Below are 23,893 nucleotides of genomic sequence, written 5' to 3'. Positions count from 1 at the left end.
ATAAACACATTATTTTGTTGCTGAACAAACATTGTCAGCTTGTGGACAAAATGTGAAAAAACTCATAAAACCTAAAATAGTCCAGGGTATCCACATTAGATATTTTTGACGTGTTTTAAGTTCAAAATTACTTTTTGAAAAGGCTAAAAAATTGAGTTTATATACTTTTTAAAGTTTTTTATTTTTTTTATTTATATGATACGCATTGCATGTAAATGTTTCAGCACCACGGACAGAGACAATATGAAATACTGCGTTAATTTTAGCACCATTGAAAAAACATATTGAAGCAGCGTCTTGGCTTATGCCGCTCTTCATGGTATAATCACAAAATGAGAGAAGCAAAACGATATAGTTTTACTCTGCACTCTGATCGTACTAATATTAATGTAAATAATATCTATAGTAAGTAAGGTTAGCTCATCTAAAGAAGATACCTGTATTTAAAAGAACATGTTTAGAAAGCTAATAAGCATACTAGTAACAGTGTTCTCATTTTAGCTTAAATTATAAAAAATTGGTGTTTTGCAAATGTGTGATTACACATGTATCTAAATTCCGGACACTGTCGGAGTACCGGACTCCAGCAGGCGGCAGTAGAGCAACGCTATGGATGGAAGCTGCCGTTAAAACCCAACGAAGAAGGAGAATAACCGATAAAAACGTTCAAGTTCCTCATTGCGAGGAGCAGCAGCGGAAGACCTGTGTGGTTTCGTTACCTGCCAACTGTAAACGGACCCGGCTCCAGGAAGAAAACACAGCTAATGAACTATGGAGTGTGTAAGTTATCTTTCTCAGCTAAGTTAAGCGTGTACAGATCATTAGCTTTCTAACAAACCCTCTCCACCTTAACTAACAGGACTTTTCGAAGCATGCTAAGGATAGCATCTAACTAACTAACTAACGTTAGCTGTTAGCTGGCTAATTTTGGGCAGAGTAGTTGTGAAGCTCGCTTCTTAGTACCAAGAAGGCACATGCTTGAGCCCGTGTAGCTACGGGGTTAGTCCTGGTATCGGTGTGCACTCATTCAACAAGACATTATGTCATATAACGCCATTTAACCTCACCGGTAACGTCCGGTCAAACTGGATCGTTAATGTCAACAGACTGACACTAGCTAGCGTCATGCTAATGCCTCGCTAAAGTTATGATGACAGCGATGACACTCTCTGTCTGTTCACCAACCAGGAAAATTAAATGATCGTTAAATTATATTTGGTAGTACTCAAAAATAATCTTTTATAATAGCGAGCGAATGAGCTTTACATCTAAATGCGTGTTTTACAAAGCTCAAAGCTGACGCAAGTAAACCGATGTGCTAAATTATGTATTCCTAGTTGTTTACCTTGTTGACTGGAGTATTTGTGTATGGCGTTAACTTGTTGGCTGCATTACACATTTTAGGTCATGATTAGCGAGGCGATGCGTGAATTGTAAGTGATGCGTGAAATGTAAGTGTCGGATATCCTGTAATGCAGTGGATCAGTTGTTAGTGGGACCTTGGAAAACACCTCAAACAACTGGATACATCACAGTAAACTCGGCGTCAGCTTACACATTTACACAAACTGACATTCGCCGCTTAGTTAACAATATCTCAACCTTGAGCGTTATAGCAACGTTGCACATTAACATAACTATGTCAAGGGTTGTACCAAACCGCTGATTACACATTTTTAACTATTTGCCTATTGCCTCTAGAATCACTATGATTATTCAGACATGTTATGCAGGGTTTTGATTAACTTCTGACAATCTGAATTTTAATGACCTTTTATTACAATTAAAGATTCCCTTGACTCTTGATGATCTTGAGGGCAAAAAGGACCCGGTCATAGAGGGTAAGAACTTTGATGAATGGTAGAAATAGTGATATTTAAAAACGGGGAACAATTCAATAAATAATTTCTTATTCCTTCAGACCCAGAGCACAATGTGTACGCCAGGTTTATGAAGTCCCACCGATGTTATGACCTTGTACCTACCAGCTCCAAACTGGTTGTGTTCGATACATCGCTTCAGGTAAAACAAAAGCTTTAAAAAATAAATAAATGTCTTCTATCTTTCATTTGCTAGATTAAACTGGAACTTTGGTGTAATTTAATTTCACAGGTCAAGAAGGCATTTTTTGCTCTCGTCTCTAATGGGGTAAGAGCAGCGCCTCTGTGGGACAGCAAAAAGCAGTGTTTTGTCGGTACGGGAAATTTTCATTTGTCACACCGTCATTCTGTGTAAGGCAAAATTAAAATAGGACTGACTTCATTCTCCTCATTCATTTCCGTAGGTATGCTGACCATCACAGACTTCATTAATATTCTACATCGCTACTACAAATCTCCATTGGTAAGATGGTGGACACCAAATGGTTGTAGTCCTTGAATTGTAAAATGATGTGAAACATTTAAATCTCAAAGTTGAGCTACAGGATTTTTATTTTTGTGATAGTTAGGATTTTAACTTAAAATGTTGTGGATTGTGCCCTTGCAACGTTTCTAATTGTATTGTGAAAGTGTTTTACTATCTTTATTTGGGGGAGTTTTTTCCTGATCCGATGTGAGGTCCTGGAACAGTGATGTCATGTGTACAAATTGTAAAGCCCTCCGAGGCAAATTTTGTATTTGTGATTTTGGGCTATACAAAATAATAAACTGAATTAAATTATTGTATTGAAATAACATTTCTAGTTCTTTCTTAGTTCTTCTTAAACATGTCAACACTTTTTCTCTTTGTGATATTTCAGGTTCAGATATACGAATTGGAAGAACACAAAATTGAAACATGGAGAGGTGAAAAAGTTGTTGTTGTGTAATGTACTACTTTTCATTGACTCTTGTCATCTTGAATGTATTGACTACATGCTCTGTCTTTGTTTATGATAGAGTTGTACCTTCAAGACTCTTTTAAGCCCTTGGTTAGCATATCTCCCAATGCTAGGTGAGTTGATGTTTTTTAAATTTTTTTTAAAGATTGAATGTAGTACTTTCACACATCTGCATTTGGTTGTTAGTGTCAAACTTTGGGTCCAATCTTTTTGTTGTCTAAAGTTGGATTTGAAGTTTTGTTGCTCCACAAAATAGTTATCATACAAATTCTTCACTTACATTTCTTGCCAAGATGCCAACAGAGTTTATAAGCTAACATTAGTAATTATGTCTTAGCTATTTTTCCTTTCACCTTTTTGTATTTAGCTATCTTGGCTCACAATATGCTGTGTCTAAAATAAATTGCTGAACCTGATCCTCTCTGAAATCTTCTGTCACAGTTTGTATGATGCAGTATCTTCTCTGCTGAAGAATAAGATCCACAGACTGCCTGTGATCGACCCCCTGACGGGGAACACTCTCTATATTCTCACACACAAGAGGATTCTCAAGTTCCTGAAGCTTTTTGTAAGTCCCATTGCTACTCTTGTATTAAATACTTTGAATTATTTTCAGTGTTTTGAGTTTGTACTAGACATTTGCTGTGTTATTATCAGAGTAAAGACTACAGTTAAGGAAACTGGGAACTTATGAAACGAGATATCTAAATCCCCTACAGTTTTATTAAAATGTTTGCACAATCTCTTCTTGCTGTTTTCAGATATCAGAGATGCCAAAACCCTCGTTCTTGAAACAAACTGTCGAGGACCTGAACATCGGAACGTTTCAGAACATAGCAGTGGTCCGCAAAGACACGCCACTGTACACAGCGCTGGGTATTTTTGTTGAGCAGCGAGTGTCGGCACTCCCTGTTGTTGATGACAAAGGTATGTTGGCTTGTTGAAATACATCTGTGTTGATTTTTCATGAATGATTCGAGATCTCTTGAAGTTTGTGTGTGTGATATGCTGCCTCTCTTGCAGGTCGAGTGGTGGATATATACTCAAAATTTGATGTCATAGTAAGTTGTTATCTGTATACTTTTTTTTATTTTTTTTTATAATGGTAATTTTTAGCACATGGTAAAAGGTGCCTGCTATATTTTTCCAGAGCCCAGGATGACACATTCAAATTGCTTGCTTTATCTAACAAACAGTCCAAAAAAAACAAATATACAGTTTACAATCAGATGGGACAAATAAATCAAATCAATCACATTTGAGAAGCAAATATCTTTTACTTGAATATAATGGATATGTTATCAAAATAATGAGTAGTTTATTTTCTGTTTTATTTTATTAATCAGGAAATTGATAGTTGGGAAATATGACAACAGGTATTTGTTTACACCCCTTAGCTTTAATTAATTAATACCAGGATTTTAACTGCCATTTAAGTTAAAGAACCATTTTAACCGTCAGCGCTATGTTTAAACAGAACCTGGCAGCAGAGAAGACATACAACAACCTGGATTTGACGGTGACCAAAGCACTGCAGCACCGCTCACAGTACTTTGAAGGAGTGCTGACCTGCCACAGGCACGAGACTCTGGAGGCCATCATCAACCGACTGGTGGAGGCTGAGGTGAGCTGGATGTCATTATGCATCATTAAGTAGGTAATGCTTGTGGTTTGATGCCAGTTTTGTCTGTCACTGTCCAGTGTGAAATAAACTATAGCCTTTTGATAAACGTTTTGAAATGTTTTTCCACATTTTTATTCTTTGCACATCAAAGTCTTAAATAGAGGGACCCATCAACTACTACCTGAAGATGAAGCCTACAACTAACTTTTCTCCAATTTTACATCAATATAAACAAAGTAAAAGACTGTATGTCTCTACACTGTCATTCATCAGTTACTCTATGCGGTCTTCTTGCCAAAGGTAAACGTAACTTAAATGGTCCTCTTGTGTTTCCTTCAGGTGCACAGGCTGGTGGTGGTGGACGAGCAGGAAGTGGTGAAGGGAATCGTCTCCCTTTCAGATATTCTACAAGCTCTAGTGTTGACTGATGGAGAAGAGGGTAAGAAGTTTTCGTCCGTACCCATTTTTAGTAACAGAAGCTTATTAAAAATACAGGAAGTATTAAAAGCAGTATAATCAGTTACACATTTCTTTAAATATGTTAATGTTAAACTCTGTGGGGATTTTATTTTACTGTCCATAGGTTCCGCTTGAGGACGTGACCGTGATGAGGAAAGGCTACACACTTTAAAAAGGAGGGCAGAGCAAAGGGAGAGAGAACAGGCATGTAAGAGGGTAATTTTGACTGTACATTGAAGTATCCTCACCTATCTCCTGTAATCAGACTTCCTGTAGTCATACAAGACTTTTCCCTCCCTGCCCAAATGTGAAGCTTTAGCAATGCAGCAATATACAATTATAGTAGCACAGGCATACAGAGCTCCAAAAAGGCACAGCCATGAAACTTCTGAATAGTAGCTGCAGCCTTTCAGGATGACCAGGCATCATTCCCACTTCTGTGCTTGATTTACAGTAGAAGGGGACCATTGATTTTGGCTTGAGCGCAAATGTTTTGCCAAGTGTGTAATCAGTCAGAAGATGAAGAAAAACAGATTTACTTGTTTTGCCTTTTGTTGGTAGCATTTCATTTTGATAATGAAGCTGAAATCTAAATGCACACGAAGCTTATTTAAGAGTCATTTCAAACACTGGAACATTGTCTGATCAACAATTGGTCCGAGTTGTTCTGACGTTTGCTTGACTCTATCTTTGTACATATAAATAATATGACTTTTCTGGCTTAACTTGTTATCCCACTAGTTTGATTTTTTTTTTAATGCAAGTGGGGAATTGATCTTTTCATTTAATTTCTGGACTTGGCAATTTGCAAATAAGATATTAATGGTCATTTGATTACAGAAGTATTTATCTACATACAGTATACGCACTAGTCAGTTTAGAGCTCAAATATAAAGGCCTGATTGTGTGCTCACGACATTTTTAACAACCCAGGATTTTTGCAGATTTCAGCTTCAGAACTTATTGCTTTGGTTAAACTTTTCTTTAATAAATACAGGCCAGTAAAAATAAATAAATTAGTGTAAATGTGTCAAACATCAAATCAAGTTACTATAGTTGCCAGTGCAAATAATTCAAGGGCTCAGTTTTAATCTGACAAAGTATCGAGCCCTAAGTAAGAGTACTTCAGGCTTCCGTGAAAAGCCAATTTGTGAAGTGCAGAATAGCATCAATCTATCTGCTGTTAGTTGACTCTTACTTGTGCTGTATCCTGTCTGAATGCGCAAGCTCTGGATACTCATGAGATTTATGCTTTGCCATTATGTCTGTTAAGTATAACACATGCTTTCACTTTTTTTTTCTGCCATTTTGTGTTACACTCAATTTGGGTTTTGGGATTAAAAGGTCTTGCTTAATGCTGCAAAATCTCATCCGTTTTTTTGGGAAAAGTGGTCCATTGGAAAACTAATACCCAAATTAACAATTTGTGGCATTGCTTGTTTTCGGATAGTGTTATGTTGTCAGTGATGAACATCAAGTGCATTTATTCAACAGTTTTCTGTTTGTTTAGGGGACTCAATAAAAATCACTCTACCAGCATTTTCTTCATTTTATTAAAGAATAATGGCCATTGACATGTTAAACTTTCCATTTCTGTATATTTCATATGGAAGGTGTACAACTGTATGTAAATGCACAGTTTTTATAGTATACTGTATTGTGATTATGATTGAACATTAAAGTTTCTAAAGGTTTTTTAAAAAATGTCATTATGGTGAAGTGCTTACATCTAATACAGCACATCTAATCTTTTGTATGAAGATGTAACTGGTTAGTATTGATGGGAAAGTGATTTACACTGCATTATTAACTCAAAGTATTAATTTAAACCAACTAACAAATTATTATGGCCTATTGAGGTGAAAAAACAGACATGTTGCCTCCTGACGCCTCCACGTGGCAAACTGTTTTAAATACAAAGTTTGGGTTGACCACGATGAAAGAAAGTGAAATAAAGAGACACCACATATGAAAACAATTGGATTTATTACTCTATATTAGAAGGTACATGTTTGACGTCCTGAAGTTGTTTTTTTTTTACATGGATGCTCATCTTTAATGAATAGACAGAAACCTGGGAGTTGTCACAACCTGTAGAATAATAAATCATGTCTGACTCACACCCTCCTATTCTACTTGGAGCAAGGCATTAAAACCTTACAATACACTATGCATTTTATACATTGTAAGGCAAATACAATTTAACAAGCATACCTCTTTAGTGTATGAATATGATCAACATTCAACCACTTATCAAACAGTAGAGCTCCCCAGTCTCTCACGCCAAGTCCAGTCTTAGTTCTGACAACCAACCTGCATGACTTGAACAATACAATGTAGTATTGGTGAGACAGCATTGGGAGATTTCAGTAGTATTTAGTTTCCACATTTCTTTTCCCAAAGAGTCGAATTCTCTTCACGGTTTCCAGTCAGGTGGAGTGTACTGCAACTGGTTTGCATGATTTGTACAAGCAGTCTCATTTTTCAGTGGTGTGATCATAAATAAACACTAGAGGCCATGACCAGAGATGATTCTGAGAACAATTTGGTTTTAATGCTGTAAGGTCAGTAGTAGCGCACATGGGACTCGCAGCATACACATATAAATAACATGGGAAAGACTACACATAGACAGTACCTCTTGAGTTTGCATACAGGTAATAACAAAAGTTCACCCATTTCCTGAAACCTAAAAGTGTAGACAGTGATTAGCTTGACGGAGACAATCCACATACAATGTGCACATCGCAGAGGTATTGTATGGCGAACAAACGAGCTATGAGGGGAAACATTGATTAAAAATCAAACACTGCTCTGCCGTAATGGAGGGCTGAAGGAGGACGTCAACATGAGCAGTGTGTCGGACACGTACAGCGACGTCGCTTCAGAGGTCAAAAAGTAGGTCAATACACAATCTGTTCACAAACAGCAAAACAGAAGTACTTTTCTTCTACCAACAAAACAAGCTGATATAAAAGATTTGACCATCTATAACATGAGCTAAGTATTAACATACACTTCAATTCAACTGTCAAATTTACACAAGTATTACCTTTAAAAGCTAGTATATTTCCAGTAGTTATACTTGACCAGGGAAAATGTTCCCTGAGGTGAAAAGAACATTGGACATGCTTTGACAATATAAAAAAATAACATGAACACAAACTATTATTCAGATTCCTGGAGTTAGTGCATTTAAAAGGGATTAAAAATACAAACTAATTTTCCCGTATTAGAGTACAGTGTAAATACGATTGGCTGCTGCTAAGGGCAAAATGTTTATCTGAATGTCGTGCATATCAGCAACGCTTATTCTCATGGCAGGTTATGGTCTGTGTGTTGATCGAGAGACGGCGGCTGCTTTCAGATTGGAATACTATTATTTAAATATTCTATTACTATCATATATTATATAACTTTTCTGTTCATTTGTAAGAAGTGTCCCAATCCGAAACCAGTGAACGTGTCAGCTCAGAAGATCCAAGACAAAACATACAGTATCAACTCCTCTACATTTAAGCCTCCATCCAGTAAAATGCATTTTGCTTATAAATCCAACATGTGTATTCAGACAAAGGAAAGGTTGATTTTAAGCATAAGGAAACCTGAGGTTTACACCAGCTTATGGGAAGGGCTCCTGGCTCGCGGTCCAAAGGCTAAATCCTGTTTGGCAAGTTGCCCTAAAGCTCCGGCGAAGTCTTCAAACACCTTGTTGTAAAGTAAATGGTCTGCAGTTACACAAACGGTCTCGGCTGCTTTGTACATGCTTACATAGTAATCAGCAGACAACTAAAAAACACAGCTGTAGCAGAACCAGGTGGGTTATTCTCTTTGAAAGATTTCTAAGCCGTTTGTAATGAGCCTGATTGCTGTAAGTGGCAAAGAGAAACTTGCACAATAGCCTCACAAACACCAATATATTAATAACAAGATCTAGTCATTACATGACAGAATAATAAAATATAAGTGAATCAATCTAAACCTGCCAGCTGGCCCTCTTTCAAAAGACCAAAACAGCAAATGCTATTTGTTAATTATCAAGCGACTGTGATCAAAGAGACCTTGAGGAAACATCAGCAATCATTTTTTTTTAAATGCTAAATGGTTAATTACATATCCTGCCATCGATTGCATACGAGTACAAAGGAAATCCAAGGATCCTTGTTAGTGTTGAGTGTAGAGGAACAGAAAGGGCAGCAGTAGCTGAGGACAAGACAGGAAAGGTGTTCTTGGTAGTTTGGCTGGGTAAGCGAGGTAGGGTTTGTCAGAAATCAAGTGGCTTCAAAACTGGCAGGAGTGTCAATGGAGTAATATTTTACAAAGTGCGAATCTCCATCACATTCTCTTACTTTTTGCATTCTTTGTCGAGGGCCTGGCCCCTTCGTCTCAGTGTCATACAATCTGGAGTCTGGTCCCGCTCAGTGCTCGTTCTCCGCGCCTCGCTGACTCCGCTCAGACTTTAATGTCCTCTTCAATGCTGAGCTGGGAGAGGCTCTTCTTGATGCGCAGGGCCGTCAAGCGGGCCGCGCCGTTAGCGTACCAACACTCTCTCATGATTTTGCCCATAACCCGCAAGGCCTGGAGAAGCAGAATGGAAAGAAAATAAGTATTAAGAGCCTACAATACAATATACATGATCATGAGGATACATGTGCAGTTCAAGAAGTCAGGTAGTGTTCGAGGCTTGGTTGAAAAACCCTGTTCCTGTCAGTATAAAAGTCAATAAACTCATTTGGCTTGAAAATATAAATGAATATGTACGTTGCATAAAAAATAAAAATAAAAACAATTGAAAAGATAACTCAGTTTATTGCATCGTTGGTGTTATTTTTGTAGTTTTTGCCATCATTTCCAGCAGTAACTCACTTAAGTCACTGCTGAGATCCGGTAAATCAGATTGGGCAGGAAGCAAACAATTTAACAGGCTGTAAACATCACCCAACCAATACTGGGTTTTTGAAGCTGATTATCAATAATTCAACTTTTTTTTTTTTTTTTTTACAGATGCAAAAAACTAAAACCTAAAGATTTTATACTGAGATCCCTTAAATTATTTTTCTTAAAGACTTGTGACCAAGACATGAACTGGACAGTTGGACAAAATTAACTAGCCAACGCTCTTTCGTGGACAATTATGTGATAGAGAAACTGTTTCTCGATCACATCAAACAAACCTTCTGTGCACTACTTTCCTATCGCCTGATTCGAGCGCCACTGAATCTAGTACTACAGGCTGATATATCTTGCTCTAGTTGTGAATGAGCAAACAGCTTTGCCTGATTAGAATGGAAGACAGACTGTAGACAGAGTGACAAATATTTATTTAAGCAATATCTTTTCCATTATTAAAGTAATTTTACCCCTGATGACCTCTTTCACATTTTTTTGTGTGATTTCACAGCGTTCTTGGATCTCAGCAACTAACTTGATAATAAACTTACGCTGTAATTCCTTAAACGGTAACATTCATTTTTATACCTCATAGCTTTGCCACCAATTAGGGATGTTGGGTCGTAGCTTTTGGTCACACACCAGCTTTCTCATCTCCTCTATGGAAGGATCAGACGGTACCAAATCATAGTAGGGCAGCTGGTACTCTTCATGGATAGCTGATAACACAGGACAATGTCAGGGTCAGATCAGTGCTGGGATCTCAGTTGTTAGCATCAATAAAACAAATCAAACAACACAGATTGAGTATCCAGAGTAAAAACAAAAGAGTCTCACCTCCACTATTACAGCGGCGAGTAATCTCCCAGTAGACCAGCCCCAAAGCGTAGATATCAGCACATTTGAACGAGTCAAAGTGTCTCATATTGATAGTCTCATCCAGAACCTCTGGAGCCATGTACCTGAGAGATGTGAAAACAATCCCTGTTTGTAATCATGTGCAAAGACAAAGGATGTTCTTGGAAAGGTGTCAAGGATATCAGTTAGAAAGGCCGGTGAGCTGCTGAAGGTGTGTGAGTTGAACAGACCTCTTGGTGCCAACCCTCTGGTTGGGCGCAATGTCGATGGTGTCTGTGGCCGAGTCGTGACGGACGGCCAATCCCAGGTCAGCGATGGCACAGGTGCAATTCTTCTTCACGAGGATGTTTTTGGACTTCAGGTCTCTGTGGGCAATGCCCGGCTTTCCTATCAAAGTAGACATGTAGATGTCAGACACTTGTTTTTAACATGTCAATATCAACTCTCTTTTATCAAAAAATAGAAACTAAAACAACTTATGCAATTTTTGTTTTGGTGTATCTGTTTGGTTAATAAAATAGAAATCAATCATTCTATTTTGCAACCAAATGTGCTAAACTGCACTTTCAACTTCCATAACGGACAGTTAAACAGAGGATTCAGTAATGAAGTGCATTAAAAGAAAACCAGTATATTATAAATATATGAGATCAGATGACTTACTATTTCCTTTGGCTATTCCAAGGATATAAAGTACATAACATTATTGACCAAGAAATGTCCACATTTACTTATTTTTTCCCATTGCAAAGAGTATTTAGACATCCCTTCAATAAAAAAAAACCTAACAGCCAAACAATGTCTTCAAAAACATCATTTATAAATCCATTGCTATCTATCTCAGTCTCTTTTTTGTTTTATATTCATGAATTAACAGCAACTAATGTATAGTACTACAGTCATATTTTGTGTGTAACATGTAATCAATCACTGTCAATCAGGTGCGTTGTTAACATGAGAGGCCTTGTGGAGAGGAAACATAAGGATCGTGTTTCAGAGGGAACGAGCACTCTGAACGGTGAAACGTGTTGCTGTCACCTTGGGTTCCTAGAATTTCCATGTGCAGATGTGCCAGACCGCTGGCAGCTGACAGAGCCAGTTTGATCATTCCTTCAGTAGTGACAGAGTAGCGATTCAGGTAGTCAAACAGAGAGCCGTGCTCATGGTAGTCCGACACCAACCACAACTGGGTCCACGTGCCGTTGTCTGGGCAGCAGACAGAAATAAAGAAATGATACGTTTAAATGATTAATTATTTCACAACAAACAAATATGCTGTCACTGTTTTTCACCTTTGTTGTCAGCAGCTATAAAGCCCAGGATGTTTTCATGGCGGAGCATGATGGTCTGATAGATTTCCGCCTCACGGAACCAGGAGCGCTCCTCTCTGGATGAGAAGATCTTCACCGCCACATCACCACCCCTCCAACGTCCTCGCCACACCTCCCCGAAACGCCCTTTGCCGATGATTTCTTGGAGGACAATTGTTCTGGCTACAGTCCGCTGGACAAACAAAGGCAGACCTGCTCAGAAAGAATGAGAACAGCGATCAGCGCTTTTCTGGTAATAAGAATCAGATCTAAAAAAGAAAAAAGTGTAAACCAGTGTGAAGTGCAACACAAGTGCTGGCCTCTAGCTACATTAACACATTGCACGTTGCACTGACCGGAGCCTGAACCAGACGTGGACAGATCGTAAATGAGGTCCTGCAGGGTCCTGTCTTTGGTCATGTAGAGGTGGTCACAGGAGGGGTCCTCCACCTCTAACCTTTGCCTGTGGCTGTAGGCCCTCTGGTGGTACTGGTACAGGAATGCACCCATCAGCAGCAGCAGACACAACAGAAACAGCGGCCCTGCAATCACAGCAACTAGTTCCACCAGCCCCCATGTCCCACCTGGGCCGTATCCTCCCCCGAGACCTGATGGAGACCTGACTGAAAAGGTAACAGGAGAATTGAAAATGAAAATGAAACATCTGGCATTCAGAACACACGTTAAGACAGATGCTGCTGCTTGATATGAACTGCTTAGTGTACAAAACAATACACAGTGTCTGTCTAAGCAGACAATGAGAAAACTGAGTCAACATTTGACTCTTGCAACTTCTATTGATTCTTCTCAGTTATTTAGGAAGAAATGCTCAATCTTCTACAGTGAAAGGCTTTTACTATAAAAAAAATGTGTGCAAAAAGTGCTGAAATTCCATTAACAGCCCACTAATAGCGTAAAAGCCTACTTGTTCCTCCTTATTCTCTCTAATGACCATTCTTTGTGAAGATCGAGTTTCTCCTCAACTCCACCCTTGATTGATAAAAATTAAGGACTTTCAGGATCTTTAAAGTTCTGAAATGACCGTCTTCTGTACTATAATCATTCCAAGATAATCTAACATGCATACACTTTATGGTCTTTTACACACATTTGTCATACACAGTTCTGATGAGAAAGCTCTTGTTTTTTTTTTAAGTGCTTCATGTATTTTTCAATCATAGGAACTTGTGTTTTATGTGCATGCTGGTGATGAATACTGTCACAATAGTTTTATATTGACACTACAGGAACTCTCTGAAAAATATTTATAGACACTTTACAAAACCCCATGGGACACTTCTCAGGAAGCATGAGTCACAAAACTGTGTAGGAAAGAGAGCCATGTTCATGCCTCGGGTCTGGGCTCAATGTTTGTTAGATGCGCGGTAATCCAAGTAAACAAGTAAAGACACTTTTTTTTTTGTATTATGTATTTGCTCCAAGTCCTATGATAGACTTACATTTGTGATTTGATATGTCATTAAAAAAGATACAAGCTTGAAGATTAGCCACTTGGTGATCTAAATGTAAATGTATGCCATGTGATACCTGACTACTCACCTGAGGGTACTTTGAGGTCAATGCTGTTGCAGAAGTCAGTGTAGCAGCAGTGGATATTGAGCAAGCCCTCTGCACTGAGGCAGTAAAATGGTTGTCCAGGGGGCACAAGTTTGTCCCGTGTGATGCAGATACGGATGTGCTGCTCTTGGGCATCAATAAAGGAGGTGGAGGCCATGCAAGCACCATCGGTTTCACACTGGGAGCCTGTCTTCTCACACTGGGCAGTGGTGCAGTTACACAGCAGAGCTGCAAACATAATAGTTTGCATGATAAAACATACTGCACAGTCAAATGTATGAGTAACATGTGCAGGAACTTAGAGTACACATGATGTGCAGTAGAGGACATTGACAGTGTCTCAGTATGCATAACATTGTAATCTATGGACTTATAAACAATGTACAACATATCCTCACAAAACATTGCCTAAAAACAACAATAAGTAGCAATACTCTGTCACTGATGAACTCTGCTTCTGATATATTTATCGTGTGGCATCTCACTTTGTGAACGCTAAGGATGATGGTTATATAATTCGTTGGGTTAATGGAGACCTGCTTGAGGCAGCTAACTCACAAGGTTAGAGAGCAAAATCTCTCTCAAGAGTCTCTTAAATATTTCAAGCACTAACGGAAACTTTTACGATGACTGATGTGTTGCGAAGATGAAGCAGAGAGGTAAGGACAGAGAGTCATCATGGTGCTGGTGAGGTAAGGAAGCAGAGGAAGTGTTGGCGGTGTGTTAGGCTGACAGGGGCTTTGGGAGGATGGGTGGAGAGTTTGTGTGAGGGCATGTAGGAGTAAAGATCAAATGATCCGCTTAGACTGTAATAACAATTTAAAAAAGAGACTGAGACTTCCTCTGTGAAATCAAATAATAGCATTAAGACGGATATGCGATCACATTCCAGCAATTTAAAAAAAGCCTACAGTGGATTTCCAGTAGAAATGACGAACTAACCTATGTTATTGTTAGAAAAACCCAAATACATGCAGCTGAACTTAAGTCTTATCTTCGTCAAACAAGGGAAATGGTATTGTGTTAGTTTGCGGTGCTGACTCGTACAATGCCAACAACCTACATGGTGGATGCTGGTGGTGAAATGCGAGAAATGAAACAAGAAGGGATGAAATAAGGAAGATAAATGGTGACTAAATATGAAATGAGACTGACATTTCAGACTTTCCATGGCTATAAATGTTACACAACTGTAATCCACATTTAGCCGATTGTTTAAAAAAAACCCTCAGTTAAGAAATAGAAGAAAGATACTGATCATTGTAGTTGAATGGGGATACAAAGTAAATTGTAAAAAGGTGTATGTTTATCTCCAACACAAAAAAAAAAACACATTTCACAGGTTAAAATGAATCCCAATATAAACTCTTGTTAAGTAGTTTGTATCGTCACTGAAATTCAAGTCATTATTGGTCATCTTTTTCTGTTTCTGACAAGAACAAACAGAAGAGATGTTTCGACCCTGAGCAACATCGTTATGTTCCATACGTCTGAAGACTATAAGAGGAACGGAAATAACATATCTACAGATTGCCGCACTGTGTTGGCACTCGACAGTTAGGATATGTCCCTCAGACTATTTCACAGGTTGCAATGACAGAAGAAAGAGAAAGAACAGTTTCCACATTTTCAACATAATTTCTATTGGTGATGATGGGGTTAGATAATAAACATTTAAACTGTCGCAACTATGTGTTAAACTATGTGTCCTGTTGATCGACTTAACAATTAGGGGATAGACATAAAGTGAATTGGCAGCTATATTAATAATCAATAAATCCTTTAAATCAGTCTTTAAGCAAAAACACATTTTCAGCTTCTAAAATATGAGGATTTTCTGCTTTTCTTTTTTTTAAATAGATATCACGAAGCAATTTTAATGCCAATGTTTCCCTTTTTTAAGACAGTTTATCCAATAGTAATCAATTCATTGAGAAGATAATCGCCGGCTTAAACGCCAATAAGAATAATTGCCAGTTAAAGCACAAGCTTCTTTATGGCTGTACTGGATTTTTCAGGAATTTCAGGAATTTTTCAGGAATTATGATTATAAATAAGAATAACAAACATATTGCCCACCAACATAGTATGTAATACTGTACCAACGGATCCAGTGAATGTAAGATAAGATACGATAACTCTTTATTAGTCCTGTGTGGAAATTTACAGGATTACAGCAGCAAAGGGGTAAAGTGCACACGAGAGACATAGTAAAAAAAACAACTATATATATATATATATATATATATATATATATATATATATATATATATATATATATATATATAGACAGACAGACAGAATAACGTGTTACAATACACAAAGTTAAACATGTATCATGTGTAATACTTATCTTCATACCAAAACTGTAAACAGAGTTTCATCTTTATATCTGTGCCTGAAGGCTGTATGTATGAGACAAATAGTATCTGTAATGTGTAGCTTACATATACTGAATTAACATTAACATGTGAGCACTCTGACTTGCAGTAATAATATACACATTGCATTATAACAGCTACATGTCACATGTCTGAAGAGGTAGAGGACGTACGCAACAACCCCTTTCGCGTTAGTTTTGTATATTACATAATTATTCCTCCAAAAAGACCAACTGTCTGGAGCCAGAGAGGTTCATGTTAATCCACAAACAGCTTTACCTGCCGCTTCAGCCGTGAGGCTAACTAGCTAGCTCGACAGAGACACGGTGACACGTCGTGTTTGGGTACATTTACATGACTGCCATGTAGACTAAACCCAGGTTAAAACTATCTGACGCTGACCTGGTCTCGTGTCTATGTGTCAGTAAAACACCAGCTAGTCCAGCTAACGCTAGCTAGCGGCTAGCTCCACAGCTGCAGCAAGAGCTAACGACCAAAACAAACAACACGTCTCTCACCCTCGCAGCTTCGGTACAGGACGACCTGGACCACCACGACGGCCAACGCAATCCCAAGGTGAGCCATGATCAATGCATGGCCGGCTCATCGCATTGTGACGTCCATCAGAAGAGTCGAGGCGTGATGGTGACAGCGGAGCAGGCTGTCAGGGAACAGTCAACAACATGCTCCACCAGCAGGCTGCAGCACGGACACAGCTGCGACCGAGGAGGCGGGGGACGCATGTGTCTGTCTGTCTGTCTGTCTGTCTGTCTGTCTCTCTATCTGTCTTTCTTTCTTTCTTTCTTTCTCTCTTTCTGTCTGTCTGTCTGTGTTTCTTTCTTTCTCTCTCTCTGTCTGTCTGTGTTTCTTTCTTTCTCTCTATCTGTCTATCTGTCTGTCTGTCTTTCTTTCTTTCTTTCTTTCTTTCTTTCTCTCTTATCTGTCTGTCTTTCTTTTTATTTTTCTTCCTTTCTTCCTCTTTATCTGTCTGTCTGTCTGTCTGTCTTTCTTTCTTTCTGTCTCTATTTGTCTGTCTGTCTTTCTTGCCCCCCCCCCCCCCCCCCCCGCCCCCCCCCTCTCTCTCTCTCTCTCTCTCTCTCTCTCTCTCTCTCTCTCTCTCTCTCTCTCTCTCTCTCTGTCTTTCTTTCTTTCTTCCTTTCTGTCTGTTTGTCTGTCTGTCTTTCTTTCTATATAGTAGAGATCAAATGACTACTGTAATTACAAAAAAGAGACTGAGACTTCCTCTGTGAAATTAAATAATAGCATTAAGACAAACAGGATGTCACATTCCGGAAAAGCCTCCAGTGGATTAGTAGTAAACGACAAAGCCAAACCTTTGTTGTTGGAAAACCCACTTTGGTAAAGGAGGATGTACTGTTACCCTGGATGTGGTCGACAGTGCTCTCTGAGATATGCCACACAATTTCAGGTCACTCACTAATGGTCTATTTGTCAACACCAGGCATATCTTTATTTGTCCTCAGAGCCTTATTGCTGTCAGAGGAATAGAGGAAAGACTGCTTCTGCAAATAGGTTTTTGTCTCATTTCTTCACATAGATATTCAGATGAGTGAGGACTGCTGTCTTTGGTTAAGCCTATAGGCTGTGGTCCTAACTGCCTTCACCATTTGGACATTACAGCTGCATTGGATTATTCTTTTTGGCCTCTTAGGGGCAGCAGAACAAACTGAAAATACAACATTGACTACCAGACACCTCCAGTGCTGCTGATGTGGACGTGCCTTAAACTTGCATTCTTTCTAATGGCCATCAGAGGGCGACACCTCTAATTGCGAAAAGAAGTCAGTTTGTTAAAAAGTCTATGAGAAAATGAGCCTACTTCTCTTGATATATTTCATATATTAACTCAGTTAACATTGTAAACATGAGATTACGGTTTCAATTGCTCATTTCTCCTTCAATACAGTGTGATGTTCATTTAGTATATTATGGTTGTTGTCTGGTCTGGCAGTTGCTCATGTTTTCTTTGTCGAACTTAAACCCTTTCTCATTGTGTTTTTAGTTCATGAGAGTTAATTATAACCCTCTCATGTCACTCCTGGTGGCAAAAGGCAAAATGGGGAAGGCCAAAACCCAAGATGGTAAAAGCTAAAATACTTAACTCAATGCTTTAAAATGACCACAAACTACTAAGTGATTTCATGGAGATTCTTACAACTATTTATACACAGTCTTTGATTGTCGCTGAATAAAGTTAATGGTAATTTTGTTAGCAAAACAGTTCCTTTTTTCCCATAAAGCAGATATAGTGGAACAACACCCCTGAGATACATATGTCTTTTTACCTGTTCAATGTTCCACAGCTAATCGCTAACTGTGTTAGCTTTTCTGCTGAACACAGTTGCCTTCCGCGGCTGGAAATGAGGTTGATGAGAGGAAAACCAAGACAATGAACTCAAATAAACGTAAAATCAGTTTGGTGGTAACTCCTCCTGCGTTCACCCCTACGAGTGACACATTTCACATTGTCATCTGAGTAATTGTTAATATGAAAGTATTGACGAATGCATCTTTAAACACCAATGCATTCATTAATTGATTGAATTAAAACTTTCACTGTCCTATATTTATTTTGTATTGCTCACAGAGTTAATAAAATCAGCAGATATCATATGAATCATTATTGGCAATATCAGAAACACCTGAGAACTGAAATAGAGAATTAAACAGATCCTCCATTGTGATACATGTTTGCTTCATACTGTACAATATTTACAATATATTTTGGCTAGCTATTTACACAAATATACATCACATAAAACAACATTTTATAACATTACAAATGAGCTATAGTGTAGCTATGTTTAAAATATATATATATTTCCATCTTGCATAGGAAAATGATGCAGCTATACATACTATACGTTCCTGCTTACCTGTGTTTTATGCTCATGACAATGAGGTAGATACCATAATTGCTTTAGCACCTCTGAAACTGAATCAATAAATATGGGTTTCATACATCGAATCATAATCGTTAAAAAAGGTAACGTTAGTCATACATGATTCTACATATTTTAATATATCCATGAGATTTTGTTTTTCTACACTTACTCAAATTACATGTATTATTTGACTGCTTTAGACATCAGAGGCTTAACACTACAAACTCTTTGAAAAAGAGTCTCTGATCGTTTGAGTTTTTTGTCATTCAGTTTTGGGAGGAACAAATATTTCCTCTATATCTTCTTTTTAGGTTAAAGTGGAAATGTCCATGATATTTGGTTTAAAAGTTGAGAGTTTTGACACATTTAAAAAAGGATATTGTTCTCAAAAGAGATGACTCATACAGCAAAGCAACCCTCAAAAACACAAAAAAAACTATTCATTTTTGACCTTCTTGTTGTCTTTTTCTCTCTTTTTCTCTTTCTCAGCATTTTCTTTCTCAGCTTTCTTCTTCTCCTTCTTTTTCTCATCCTTGATCTCCTTGTACCTCCACTTGGGCAGTTCTAAGAAGCCCTTGGTCTTCTTCTTTTTCTTCTTTTCTTTCTTTGGTGTTGGGTTTGAAGGCCGGATCACATCAATCTTTGGGATGCAGCCAGATGGAAACACACTGTTCCTTCTCGCCATAGAGCGAGAAATGAATCCTGTTGTAACTTTGGTGGAAGCCAACGAGATAATGCTGCCTCGCCGCTCCGTCTCGGCACAGCACGTTATAGAGTTGCACTCCGCAGACTGGATCATGGGAATGCTGTGGGCCACTGAGCCGTTGCTGTGGCAGACTGCGCTCCCTTCTAGGTCCTTAGCTGGGTGTTTCTTCATCAGCTCTGGCACAGCCATGCGCCTCTTCCCCACCTCAGGAGGGCTCGTAGGGCAGAGCGGACGGCATCCAGTTGAAATTAGGGGACTGTGGACACTGGTGGTAATGCGCACCATGTGGTCCAATGCCCCGTTGTCCTCGGGGTCACGAGGAAATCTGAATCCGAATGTGCTTTTGATCCGCTGGGTGATTTTTTCTCTGGCACTTTTGTCACCTGTGGCCTTTGCTATCCTCTCCTGGAGCTCAGGCCACTCGGGGACATAGCTTTCACAGCACTGCTCAGCTTTTGGCCGCTTGGTAAGGCGGCGGAGACGTAACAGGGTCTCATAGCGACCTGTTTTCAGTGCCCAGTCCCGAGCGCATTTTCCTTTTGTGGAGTCTACTGCATGTATGTGAGCCCCTGGAAATAAAGATGGTAAAGCAATGGTCAATAAATAATTTTAAAATAACAATTCATTCTTCTTCTCTTTTTTTGTTTTATTCAGATCTGCAGAGTCAATACGCATTTTTCATGACTGACATTTTAGCTTGTCATAGCACAAAAAGCACAAGGCCTTTTTAATAGCACACATTTTATTTATTTATTAACAGTAGATTTCTCAGTGAAAACAATATTACGTATTATTGGCCCTACTGCAAACAATAATTAATGATTATTCAGAGATTTTAGGAAACATGTGCGGACTACTTCTCTGTTTTTGTTTTATTCAGATCTGCAGAGTCAATACGCATTTTTCATGACTGACATTTTAGCTTGTCATAGCACAAAAAGCACAAGGCCTTTTTAATAGCACACATTTTATTTATTTATTAACAGTAGATTTCTCAGTGAAAACAATATTACGTATTATTGGCCCTACTGCAAACAATAATTAATGATTATTCAGAGATTTTAGGAAACATGTGCGGACTACAAATAGCTCTATATGTGGCTAACTTAAAACAGCCTTCAAACAGCCTTCAAATCAGAGGTCATGTGAGAATGTGCTAAGATAATGTCCTCGTAATGATCCCTTAAACCGGTGTGGCGTCACTGGTGCATTCGATTACAAACAGAGTGAGCTGGGTTCAAATATGGACAGATAAACCGTGAGCTCAGCTATTCTCACCACCTGTGCTAACTGTTAATTTAGAGCTGCGGGTTAATAAGCTAATGTCAGGATTTTCAAAAAGCCCTAATAATATCATAGTGTAGTAGCTACTGTGTGAGCGCAGAGGTTGTTACACTAGTGGATTGAGAAGCTACAAAGAATAGCGTTTGTAAAAGTTATTTGGGAAGAAAACTGTAGATCAGTCATCCAAGTATTAGTGTATAGATCCACATTAATGTACTTACAGGCATTTCTTTTGACAAGGAAATGTTTGAAATCTATGAAAATGCAATAAACTGTACAGGAAAATGTCTGTGATGAACCCTGAATGTTTTTATGAATGAACATGTAATATATTGGTTTGAGGCCAGCAAAGTCCAATATATTACAGAAAGTTTTCATACATTATGTAATAACTTGTATGAAATGTATAGAAACCACAAAAGGCCGCTGAAGACTCTAATGACAAGCAAGCAAACATCAGAAACACATACCAGCCATAAGAAGGGCTGCCATGACGTCATTGCGGCCGGTCATAGCAGCTTTAATGAGTGCTGTGAATCCGCGACAATCCTTTATTTCAGTGTCTATATCAGGATAGTAGTTGAGGAGATACATGACTGTGTTGACATGACCTGCAGATAAAAACATAGAATTTAGAGTTTAGATAAGTTGTGTGTCAGAAAAGGTGTAATGTTTAAAAACTGGCTGGCTAGGACTTTAAGCACTAAGATAAATCAAAGTACTTAAGTTTTATGGTTTCAGTCTAGATAAGGTATATGATATTTGATACTGTCTTAATGAATCAGAATTGTGTTGTACTTTACTTGTTTATCCTCTGAACTTGACTTTTGGTTTGTTTATTGTGTATAGGTACCACTTACCTGCTTGAGATGCAATCATCAGAGCAGTGTTGCCTTCATTGTCCTGGTGATTTATTTCTATAAAAGGACAGGTGTGAAGCCCGTATACAATGTCCACGAAACCTTTGCAGCAAGCCACCATCAAGCCATTCTGTTGGTAATAGACAATGGTAAGGATGAATGACTTGAGGATAAGGCCTGGAGGAGACATCGCTCATTTCGTATCTGGATAACGATGTATATCTTAATATATATATACACACACACATATATATTTATATATCTATATATATATATATATATATATATATATATATATATATATATATATATATATATATATATATACATATATATATATATATATATATATATATATGTATATATATATATATATATATATATATATATATATATATATATATATATATATATATATATATATATTGAAATGAAATAACCACATCGTACAGTCTAGTTTTGTACTCATGTGTATACTATGATGTGATACTTCTACTGTGCAGCCCTGAGCTGCTAAAACTTCCACAATGTGAATGAAATATTTCACAAAAGAAAGGTATTTTTTCATTTAATTAAGCACTTTAATGTAAAAATGAAGTAACCGTTTCATGTTGGATTTTAGAAGTATATTGAAATAAATGTTAGAGAATATAAAATCAATCTGGCAGTTTCACATTTGTTCTTATCATGTATGCCCTGTATTTCTTTCTGTTTTTTTTGTGTCGTGCTACTGGATGTTTTGTGTCTTGCGAGTGTGCTTATTGTAAAAGAGAAAAGTAAAACATTTAATAATGAAAAAAAGAAAATATTCCCAGCTATACACCGACTTCTTTTGTTTGCATACACACAATTACAGTTATGAAATTAAGACAATAGTTTGATTTAACTGAGCAGTTTAACTTAAATTTGACTTATTATTTTCTTGTTTTTATCAATTTAGACAACGCAACATAATTGTGTATTCCATTGAAAGACAATAAATGACCACGTTGAATTATCTCCCTGCTCTGTGTGAGTGTTGACATTATGAGCTATGATTTACAGCATTATGAATGAGCCTCTCACCATGCCATTGATGTCCAGCTCTGTGACCTCCTCTTTTGTGACCCCTCTCTCCAGAACTCTCTTTAGAGAGATGGATTCATTAAGGAGGCATGCTCGATACAGCGTTGATGCCGCCTGGCCGTCTGTTTCCTCTGGAGGGTAGTCTGGAAGCATGGAGTCATCAGAGAGGATGCTGTCCGAGTCAGACTCGCTCCCCAACAGAGACTCGTCGTCCTCATCGGGGCCTGAGCCCAGGTGGGCATCGTTTGCTGCAGTGGCCATCTTCCAGCAGCAGAACAGGTGAGATGTTGTATCCTTTGGCTACATCTACGAGAAAATAAAAAAAATAAACTATGCAGATGTTGTCTTGAGCATGAAAGGCACAATCAGGTGCGCTCGAGAGATGGAAACCTACAAAAAGGGTGAATTTTTCTTCCCTGCAAATTTATCCATAAATACAAATAATACAAGTTGAAATCATGTCCTCATTGTAGACACATGCATGTTGGTGAATCCCAACATGCTGAAGTCTATATGACAGGCTTCAGATATGCCACCCTGAAAGATCAAAGGTTCGCGTGTTGTCAGATTGACGAAAGAAAAAATGAATCTGTCGGTCAGGGATTATGAGTGTGTTATCTGTGTCATGAAGTGGGTGTGGTTGTATGAGCTCAGAGTTTTGCTGTTGAGTAACTGGATCAGCATCTTAAAGCCCTGCTGAGCACCCAACAGGCTAAATGAGTAACAACAACCTCAGAATAACCCAAGTGACACGTGTTCAACTCATGTTTTGACTCTATTGCTGCTTTCTGAAGCCAACAAAACTATCAACACTAATGACAACTGAAATGTAACTTGTATGTAAACACATGCAAATGATTGTACTTATACTCAAGTGTTGCTGACTGATGAAATCAAAGCTGCTGTGATTTGGGAATATTTAAAATGTCTAAAGAGGATCACTGATGCTGGTTTTCCAGATATTTTTATTGTTATACATATCATCCGTGTAAGTATTTTCACGAATCTCAGACATGCCAAATGTTTTTATGTCAGAGACCAATGTGAAAGTGCAGATCATGAAACCAAAGTGAAGATTCAGAGGTAGAAATACACAATTTACCATCCCTCATCAGGACAAAGAAAACACTTTGATCAAACTAACAGAACAT

General features: G+C 38.2%; 3 protein-coding genes across 3 annotated transcripts; 1 reads left to right on the top strand and 2 right to left on the bottom strand.

The window, feature by feature from the left end:
* Positions 1-667: 667 nt before the first annotated feature.
* On the top strand, positions 668-7,013 carry LOC137796895 (5'-AMP-activated protein kinase subunit gamma-1-like). The gene is made up of 13 exons (XM_068595122.1): positions 668-780; positions 1,790-1,841; positions 1,922-2,022; positions 2,113-2,194; positions 2,285-2,343; positions 2,741-2,786; positions 2,880-2,934; positions 3,263-3,389; positions 3,583-3,748; positions 3,845-3,882; positions 4,299-4,445; positions 4,785-4,884; positions 5,029-7,013. Exons 1-13 carry the CDS (start codon positions 772-774, stop codon positions 5,037-5,039), a joined length of 993 nt encoding a protein of 330 aa, XP_068451223.1. The 5' UTR covers positions 668-771; the 3' UTR covers positions 5,040-7,013.
* Positions 6,872-16,630, bottom strand: LOC137796894 (activin receptor type-1B-like). Its single transcript, XM_068595121.1, has 9 exons — positions 16,440-16,630; positions 13,523-13,768; positions 12,319-12,585; positions 11,945-12,175; positions 11,691-11,858; positions 10,883-11,039; positions 10,632-10,756; positions 10,383-10,513; positions 6,872-9,482 (listed from the first exon to the last, which is right to left on the bottom strand). The coding sequence occupies exons 1-9, from the start codon at positions 16,504-16,506 to the stop codon at positions 9,357-9,359; spliced, it is 1,518 nt and encodes a 505-aa protein (XP_068451222.1). The 5' UTR covers positions 16,507-16,630; the 3' UTR covers positions 6,872-9,356.
* Positions 16,631-19,263: 2,633 nt separating this feature from the next.
* ankrd33ab (ankyrin repeat domain 33Ab) lies at positions 19,264-23,003 on the bottom strand. Its single transcript, XM_068593698.1, has 4 exons — positions 22,743-23,003; positions 21,678-21,807; positions 21,288-21,428; positions 19,264-20,102 (listed from the first exon to the last, which is right to left on the bottom strand). Exons 1-4 carry the CDS (start codon positions 23,001-23,003, stop codon positions 19,264-19,266), a joined length of 1,371 nt encoding a protein of 456 aa, XP_068449799.1.
* Between the last annotated feature and the right edge of the window lie 890 nt (positions 23,004-23,893).

Source organism: Clinocottus analis, unplaced genomic scaffold (genome assembly GCF_023055335.1).
Source record: "Clinocottus analis isolate CAN_PGR_092001 unplaced genomic scaffold, fCliAna1.0.p SCAF_3, whole genome shotgun sequence".
NCBI classification, from domain to species: domain Eukaryota; kingdom Metazoa; phylum Chordata; class Actinopteri; order Perciformes; family Cottidae; genus Clinocottus; species Clinocottus analis.
The sequence above is the reverse complement of the archived record's forward strand: the minus strand, read 5'-3'. Positions and strand labels throughout refer to the sequence as shown.

Coding starts and splice junctions, on each gene's coding strand:
- ankrd33ab (XM_068593698.1), bottom strand. CDS start 23,003: ATGGCCACTGCAGCAAACGATGCCCACCTGGGCTCAGGCCCCGATGAG. Junction 21,808..22,742: donor AGCTGGACATCAATGGCATG/GTGAGAGGCTCA, acceptor TATTACCAACAG/AATGGCTTGATGGTGGCTTG. Junction 20,103..21,287: donor GGCAGCCCTTCTTATGGCTG/GTATGTGTTTCT, acceptor CTTTATTTCCAG/GGGCTCACATACATGCAGTA.
- LOC137796895 (XM_068595122.1), top strand. Junction 2,344..2,740: donor GCTACTACAAATCTCCATTG/GTAAGATGGTGG, acceptor GTGATATTTCAG/GTTCAGATATACGAATTGGA. Junction 3,883..4,298: donor ACTCAAAATTTGATGTCATA/GTAAGTTGTTAT, acceptor ATGTTTAAACAG/AACCTGGCAGCAGAGAAGAC.
- LOC137796894 (XM_068595121.1), bottom strand. CDS start 16,506: ATGGCTCACCTTGGGATTGCGTTGGCCGTCGTGGTGGTCCAGGTCGTC. Junction 12,586..13,522: donor TGACCTCAAAGTACCCTCAG/GTGAGTAGTCAG, acceptor TTACCTTTTCAG/TCAGGTCTCCATCAGGTCTC. Junction 11,040..11,690: donor GGAAATTCTAGGAACCCAAG/GTGACAGCAACA, acceptor CTACTTTGATAG/GAAAGCCGGGCATTGCCCAC.